An 8,374-nucleotide genomic window follows, 5' to 3' on the forward strand; every position below is an offset into this window, starting at 1 on the left:
TGCACGTGTATTTATAAAGTTTTAGATTAGGGTCATCACCTGTAATATTGCACAGAGCTGGTGTCCATGGAAAAAGGTGCCCTAAAACTGTATTATAATGAAGGGAAGACAGTTTAAAAGATGAATCCATTTGAACAGGAAACAAAGGATCCCTCTTCAGCAACAAATGTGAACATGCATGAAACCAGCCTGGAAACCAGGCACCATCACAAAGAGGCTGAGGTAACCCACGACAATATCTCTTCTAGAGTGAAAAGGATTCACAAAATCAATTAGCAGTTCATTTTTTAATTAAATGACTATTTGTACAAACAAACAGAAGACTATGGGGAAATAATAAGCACATATTACCGCAGAAGGGTTTCCTACAGTACAGAAAACAGCCATCAATTCTTTACTTTCCCAGTCTGTTTTTTGTGCAGCTAAGGCAACACTCAGAATCCAATAAACCCAAATACGAATTATCCAAACTCCTTTTTTCTTTTCAAACAGAAGAAGGAAATTACTTGCTGCTAAAGATGTTCAGACTAGTCATTTTGCAAATGGTGCTATGAAGATGATCAGAAGGGAATGTGTTGTAGCATAATTGCCCTATTTCAAAGCATTATCCTGTAATAACAATCTGCAGCATGGCTGTGCTTCATGGAGAGGAAGTGTGTGCTGCATCCAGCATGCACCTCAGTACATGCACATTCCAGGGAGAAGCACTCTCCCTGTCTGCTAATGCTGGAAGGCAGCCCATTAACCAGCTTGAGCCTTTTTTCAGATCCTAATTTCAGGGCAGAGACAGTATTTGCTTCATTGGCTGCAGCTATTTGCTATTTCCAGTTATGATCCCTGTGATTAAGCCAAGCGCTGAGCCCTCAAATCCTTTTCTGAAAGAGAGACCAGCTTTTGTTCAACAACATAGGAAAACTCCTTTTGGCATCAGACTAAAGGAATGATTAAGTGTTAGCTCTTCAAAAAGCTATCTTATTGACTCAAGAAAGAAATGTCTTTAATTTTGTTTTGTTAAAAAAGAAAACATGTTATACTAGGCTGCAAATTATAAGAGCTGTAGGTAGAGAATACTTCCCTTCCTTACTGCTGGAATCCATGCCCTTGAGTATTCATTTGTTTGCAACAGCAGAAAGTTGGTCCCGGATCCTTCCTAAACCTTCTAACATAGTGTCCAGGGTTTCTTTGCTAAGTTCCACAGTCAGTGCAGAAACAACAGGATTATCTCCACATAAGGCAACATCTTCCTGAATCTGTAAACAGGGATGCAGACATCAGCTGTATGAAAAATTCATTCACTTGTTTTTCCAGTGCAACTATGAAAGTCAGTGTTTAGTAGACAGATAAAGAAACATGCTTTAAATTTGGCATTCAGCTCCATTTTGAAGGACTATGGCACATTCTCCACACTGTGTGCCTCACTAGTAGAGTGTGTTCCCACTGACAGAATGCAAGTAAGCATATACTGCTATGAGTACAGGGAAATTCTCAAAAGACTCGTGGCAGGAAGCCACATCCCTATCAAAAGCATCTTAGCAGATACTGCATAGGATACTTAACCCCATCCCACACACAGGAATCAATTTTTCCCCCCCCTCCTCCTCTGAAACACACTCGTCCCACTTTTACTGGTTGGGGCGATCCACAACTCTGTAGAACATAAGCAGCAACTATAGCTATACTCCCCAGATGATACATGGGGCCAGCAAAGGAAGCTTTTAGTACTCAAAAGTAATTTTTCAACTAATGCAGTTAGTTAAACATGCTGACAAGTGGCTTAGAATTAAAGGGCAATGACTTCATAATTTATCATCTTTCTTTCTGTAGAGAACAATGGTGACTGAGAACAAATATGTTGTCTTCTCACATCCTCACGCAAAGAAAACTCTCCCTTGCAAGGAAAAGAGGGCTTTCATCAGAGACATCATTCCCACATTCTGTGGCATTTCAAAGATCATCTCTGGGAAATTCTGTTAATTGCCCACCAGGCAATAGGCAAGCACCAGATGCCTGGCTGAACTGTTTTGCACTATCACTGGTAAGTCAGGTGTTGGACGTAAATATTGATTCTGTATCCTTTACAGCCACTGACATTACCTTTAACTGAAGCAGGCAAGTAGGGACTGCCATTCTGCTGATGCTGTCTGAAGATGTCTTGATGTCCACCCTCCAATCCATGTCAACCAACTGAGGCAGGGAGACTGAGGGATTGAAAAATGCATCTGTTAGGCCCCGCAGCACATGACGACACCAGACCCTGGAACCTGTGACTACCACCATGTACATGCTTCTGTACTTCTGGCCCTGGGAACTGTACAACTTTAGTGCTACTGTGTGGTTTCAGGTCATTTTCACTCTGCAATAAGCCAGTCTTTGAAGGGCTCTGGAAGACACTGGCAGGACAAAGAGGGTTCTCCCATCATCACATGCAAGGATGGTACAGTGCAAGACAGTCATAGGTACATTCACAAAGCAGCAAGGAGAAGGCAAACAGTAAGATTTCTTCGCCTCTTCATCCCCTGCCTTGCTGCCTACAACATTCAACTAGTGTTTCATCATTAATTGCTCCGCAACCTACATGCTTATTACTCTGTTCTATAACGAATAAGAAAGCACACACCAATGCTCTTAAAATTCAGCAGGATAAAACATGTTATTTCAAGTTCCTCAACCTGTGAACTAAAGCATCCTGCAGTACAGCATATGTACTGGTAAACTGCAATCTTTGCACACATACTACCAATGTGTTAAAAATATTGAAGATATCATCCTAATTAGATGTAGCCTAACAGAAATCATTCAACAGTCTGGTGCAATACTGACATCAATAGTTCAGGGCTGGAGACCCCATGAGCCTTCCAAGGGAAGGAGGACAGGTCTGACCTGGTCACCCTGTCAAGAAATTTGTGAAGCTATCTGTTGCAGACAGGACATGAGGATATTCACTCATGATGTTATGTACTTAATGGAGCGTACTGTACCATGAACCCTCAAGAGTACCTAAGCACTGTGTAAACTGGCATAAAAACTGAGATTAAGGTTCTCCTAACAAAACTCTGGCACCAACAGGCTGGCTGCAAGTGCTCTTTGTCAGTTCCTGGAAGCATAATGTTTTTCAACAGTATCTTTCAGCTACTGGTAATAAATACAGGGAATGTTTGAAGAACATATCCAAGTGAAACCAAGGCAGGTAGTTAGATGAGTGGCATGCAGATACCTTTCCCCCTTGTTTGCAAAGCAGTCTCCTATTGTCATTAAAAAAAACCCCAACATTTTAATCCAGGAAAAGTATTGACATTTCATCTCAGATTTACAAGTATTTTCTCACACAAACTGCAAACCAGAAGAAAGCATAATTAGTTATCCAACCAAATAACAACAGCAAGTGTTAAAAGATGAGGCTTGAACACTTGACTGCCCAGTGGTAAAGCACAATTTACCACCAGAATCCAGAAATTTAGAAAATGTCTGTAAGGTAAATACCTAGTTTAAAATATATGTAAGGAAACCAAGTTGTAAGGAGCAGTTTAACAGGGCATGCTTAAAAGTCATTGCCACTTTGGTAGTGTCACGTTTATAAGACTCGGAACACCTCTTGCACCTATTTTGACTCCATTTTCTGGTAAGAGCTGAGCCATACTTCCTATGTTCAAAAGTACAGCACCAGTTTCCTGGGAAAAACCGTAAATTCTCACTGGAAGCCCACACTAAGGACATGGAAACAAAGACAAACACTTTTGGTTTGAAAAGGGCATTTGCAGCTAAGGGGATTAACTGCTGTAACTATGTCAGAGTAAATGGCTACAGGGTGCCTGAAGAAACACTGTTTATGTCAGCTAGGGATTTTCAAAGAAGTCTGAATGAAGTGTAGAACCAACACCATAAAAGAACTGTAGAGGTGATGGTGTATCCTCAAACTCAATTTAAAAATAGAGTTTTCACACCATCAGCTGTGGTGCTCGGTGGGTCTGAGCATCTCTGCAAAGCCTTATCAAACCTGGTTGTCAGCAGTTACTTGACATCTATTTAAGGGTACCAGAGGGGGGTGAAGAGGCAAAACCTAAACCCCTGTTGAGCACTAAGGAAAAAGCAGCCTCAATAGGCAACTGCAGCCTGTCTGGATCCTGCCTGTCATAAAATGCCTAGTTTCCTCCCCAAGGGTTGATTGCTGGCCTTCCTACTGGCTCCAGATGCTCAGGTTGCTTCCTAACAGTGCTTACAGAGATTTCTCTTTCTGAGGAAAGGCTCCTCCTCCTGCTCCGCTGAGCAGAGCTCCAAGGGGCAGTGCAGAACTGGCTGCCTTGCTCCTGCTTTTGGAACAAATTCCAGTTCATAGCCTGTCAAGGGCAGCGCTTGGCAGTATTTGCAACAACATAAAATACATCTGTTTAGCTTTGTATGTTAATTTGCAAAGATTGATGGGTGGTGGGTTGGGAGGGGCAGGAAACCATCCATTTTTTTATGTTAACATAAATCAGTTGATTGGAATGCCTGTTCAATAAATCATTGCCTTGGTCCCTATGTAACAGATGTCAGATATTTCATTAATACAATACTACAATAATCCATCATTTCCTAGAAGACAATCTCATTCCAACAGGGTTCAATAATCATCTAATGAATACAAAGGAATGAGTGTCAGAGCAGAGCTCCTGAGCGGTGTTCCAAGAGCCACATACCGAGCCTTGCTTCTGGGTTGTGAAGACTAGCTAGTGTGCTATGCTAGTGTGTTGTGCTTGCTGTCATTTCCTCTCACACACTGCAGTGTTAAGGATACAGGAAAAAGCATTATGTGTTTGGGTAACACTAGAACATTGTTTACTGTAAGGAACTGCTGTATTTACTGTATTAACATTATGCAATAGTTTCTTCCCTCTCCCTATTTATACTCCATTAAAACTTTGAGGGACAGTGTATTTCCAGGTCTTGCCGAACTGTTTAGCTGTTGGACATTATCTCTTCCACAGGGAAAGAAAAAGGTAAGGCGGATCCATGCAGACCTCAGGGTACTCTGTTATGTATCAGCTCTTGTTTGTAAGCCCCTAAGTGCTGCAGTTGTAAAGAAAACCTCATGTGCAGAAAACAAAGATTTGTAGCTACATGGAACACCTAATTGGGATGTAACTCATTGCCCATGATACTATTGTTAAAGCTTGCATTCCTTAATTACATCACTCTTTCGAAAGGTAAGGAAAAAGCAGAGTTATGAATAGATGCAGTATACTTCCTGATGCATGGAAGAGAAAAAATGCCTAAAATTTACTAGATATGCAAAGATAAGATATTCTCCTATATTTACACATCCTTTACAGTGCACAGTTATTGAATATGGACATCACTTAGTAACTTGAATGGGGAGGTCAGACTGCTTCACTTTCAAATATGCTTCACTCTGCAAGGAAGCAACAGACTATTAAATGGAATTGCTTGAGGACTGGAAACTCAATTTAACACAGCAGCAGAGATCCGAATATAAGCTTGTTGGCCCCTGCTAAGCTCTGCAATGCCACAATCACACAGCTTCATCTAAGGCAAATGGGGGTATCCCTGTGCTATGTTACAAAACCAGGCTGTGATGCACTATTCTAAACTCTAAGCTCCAATGACTACTTACTCTGACTCGCTTGTGCTTCATTCCTCCAAGCAGATCTATGACAAAGTGGAAAAGAAAAAAACAGTATCAGCAGTGCTTTGGTCAGGAAAAAAAACCAAAGAAAAATGACAAAAAGGTAGGGAAAGCATTCAGAGTGACTTATCCCTGACAGAAGGGTCACCAGGGCTGCAGCAGTAAGCAGAGGAGAGAGACTGCCTATGCTGAGGAAAGGCTGTCACTGGTGGACAATGGTGGGCAAACTGGTGACCAAGTATTGGTTCTTCTGTAAGTATGGCTCACTTACGGCATGTACCTTTCTCCCCGGTTTTATCAAAGCAACGGGCTACCAAGCAGTGAGATGTACAAGCATGCAGAACTGCTGTCCTCTACCACCACTCACAAATGCTCTACTTCATACAGAGTCCCTGCACCTAAGCCAAGTTGGTAAGTGGATGAACACCTAGATGCTACCCAATCAGATTCTGTAGTGCTGAAATCTAGCCCTCTAAGTAAGTTTTATCATCATCTGCAGCATTCTTCCATCACAAAGGCGAGTTGTTAGGATAAAAAGGGCTCAGCATTATGTGAACAAAGCCCACACCCATTCCAAAAGTCTTGGGAAAACCCTCTGAACCCATCCATGGCTGTGTGTTTTTTGCCATTCCACTCAGATGACATTTCATTCAACTCTGCTTATCCCAACCTGCATGATTATGTCCAAGCCATGCACAAAATTCATAGAAACAAAACTTTATGTGCCATCAACTATGCACATACCAAACCAGATATATAGGCATTAATTTTCCTGGAGAAAGGAAATGACAGGTGGGTAGCACTCACATGTTCTCCAAGATTATCTTAGTCAAAAGGTTTTTCAGGTTTTGGTGGAAGTTTTCTGGAAAGAGAGAGAGTATGTCTTCTGCTCTCGTCAAGCCACGGTACACGACATGCCTGGTAAGGTTGTGCAAAGCAGATACCAGCTGTAGAGAAGAGGAGAAAGGGCTCCGCTGGAGCCGAGGTCCTCACCGTCCTCTAGCACGTACGCCCCACGCACCTCCCTGCGGCCTCCCGGTAAGGCTCCTCCACGCCGGGCCTGCCGGCGAGGGCCACCTTTACGGACCACGTTTCGTTTTGCAGCAGCGGCCGCGGTCCTTCGGAGTCCGGTGGCGCCGCGCGCGGCCGCGCCAACCCCGCCGCCGGCGGCCGCTCCGCTCCGTCGCGCACGGGGAGGCCCAGGCGGGGAGGTCCCGTCCCGCTGCCCCTTCCAGAGGGGGCACTCCCGCAGGCATCCCGCCCGCTGTCCCGCCCGGCCCTACCTGTTCCGCCTCCTCGGGGCCGGCGGCGAGGCTGGGGCAGGCGCGCTGCGCCAGCGGCCCGAGGCGGGCGGGAGGGCTGGAGAAACACTCCTGGCACAGCTGCCGCACGGCGTCCCTCGACGGCGCCTGCCGGGGAGCAAAGCGGGGGGCGCTCAGCCGCGGCCCGGGAGAGACAGCCCGCGCCGCCAGGCCGGGAGCTTCGTCCCGCAGCAGCTCGGCACCCCGCTCACCTTCAGCAGGCTCTGCAGGGCGGCGAACTCCGCTCGCCGCACCACCGCCATCTTGGCGCTGTCAGCTGAGGCGGGCGGGGACGGGGCTGGGGGCGGGGCTGAGGGCGGGCGTGAGGGGAGGGACGAGCCTGAGGACGGGCGTGAGGGCGGGGCGGGCCTCAGGGCGGGGCGGGCGTGCCGGTGCGGGGGCGCTCGGCGTCCTCCGGCTGCCGCCGAGCGGGGAAGCCCGGCAGTGCAGCTGCACCACGGCGTCGCTAGTGAGGCAGGAGGGGCGAGGGCAAGCCTTAAATAATAGAACTGTCCTCTCCGATCTGCTCGTTCTTTTACTGTTGGTGCAAGTCTGTGCGTTGCGTGCAGAATTTAGCTGTAAACGCTGTTTTCAGCTACTAGGAACTCAGGCAAGAGATTTATCGTGGCACTGCTGCAGTGATATGGGCCATTATTTTACTGAATCATGTGTATCTTCCGGTTAGTGCAGGATCTAAATAAGTTCTCTTTCTGATAGGAATGGTCTTCTCTTTGTCTTGTGTTAATTCCTAGCATGTCTGGTTCCAGGGCATCAGTAATCTATGCCCTTTCCCCATTGCTACATCTGTCAGAGCACCCTCATCCGCGTTTCCATTTGCATCATGCTGTAAGCAGGGTAACACACGGTAAGAAATGCAAGTATGTAAATGCTGTTTGCATTGGGCTTCACAAGTTTGGCAGGGCTTCCTGAGAGAAACTGGTTTCCCTCTCATGCTGGGAAACCTTGAAGGGCAGAAGAATCCAAAGGGAGAGGATTTTATTTTCAATCATTTTTCATGAGCAACAGGAAATGAGGCTCAGAGGGAACTGTTTTGGGGTATGAGTTTACCATCTGTGGCCTCTTGAAATTAATCAGTGTGATTGATAAGTGTAGAAGAGCTGGCACGTATCTGTTGCTTTCTCTAGCTCTGTGTCACCAACAAATCTAACGCAGCACAGGCGGCACATTAGGTAAAGCTGAGGGTTAGCTGTGTGGAGTCATCTTCAGGGCATGACCTTCCTGGTAGAGCAGGTGTGCTGCCAAGTTGAGGTGGCGGGACTGAGTGGGCAGTGGATCTTGTGGATGGCCATTGCTTATCCAGGTGCCTGTAGTATACAACTCAATACTCTGATCAGAAAAGGGAAATGAGCTACACCGGCAACACTGTCTATTCCTTCCTGAGAGGAAGTATCAGAGAAATCGGCAATTGTCTCTGTACTTATGCCACAGC

The 8,374-nt window shown here is 45.7% G+C and overlaps 1 protein-coding gene across 2 annotated transcripts; it reads right to left on the reverse strand.

Annotated features, from left to right (window-relative positions):
* Window positions 1–272: 272 nt before the first annotated feature.
* On the reverse strand, window positions 273–7,238 carry COMMD9 (COMM domain containing 9). Of its 2 annotated transcripts, XM_055813255.1 has the most exons (6): window positions 7,137–7,238; window positions 6,907–7,032; window positions 6,431–6,570; window positions 5,612–5,646; window positions 2,095–2,198; window positions 273–1,250 (listed from the first exon to the last, which is right to left on the reverse strand). In XM_055813255.1, exons 1-6 carry the CDS (start codon window positions 7,185–7,187, stop codon window positions 1,110–1,112), a joined length of 597 nt encoding a protein of 198 aa, XP_055669230.1. In that variant the 5' UTR covers window positions 7,188–7,238; the 3' UTR covers window positions 273–1,109. The 2 variants fall into 2 exon arrangements, with proteins under 2 accessions (XP_055669230.1, XP_055669233.1); XM_055813258.1 differs by lacking the exon at window positions 6,907–7,032 and having other exon boundaries at window positions 7,137–7,226.
* Between the last annotated feature and the right edge of the window lie 1,136 nt (window positions 7,239–8,374).

The sequence above is a fragment of the Falco peregrinus genome, chromosome 1 (genome assembly GCF_023634155.1).
Source record: "Falco peregrinus isolate bFalPer1 chromosome 1, bFalPer1.pri, whole genome shotgun sequence".
NCBI lineage: Eukaryota > Metazoa > Chordata > Aves > Falconiformes > Falconidae > Falco > Falco peregrinus.

Coding starts and splice junctions, on each gene's coding strand:
- COMMD9 (XM_055813255.1), bottom strand. CDS start 7,187: ATGGCGGTGGTGCGGCGAGCGGAGTTCGCCGCCCTGCAGAGCCTGCTG. Junction 5,647..6,430: donor AAGATAATCTTGGAGAACAT/GTGAGTGCTACC, acceptor ACTTTGTCATAG/ATCTGCTTGGAGGAATGAAG. Junction 2,199..5,611: donor TGAAGCACAAGCGAGTCAGA/GTAAGTAGTCAT, acceptor TCAATCCCTCAG/TCTCCCTGCCTCAGTTGGTT.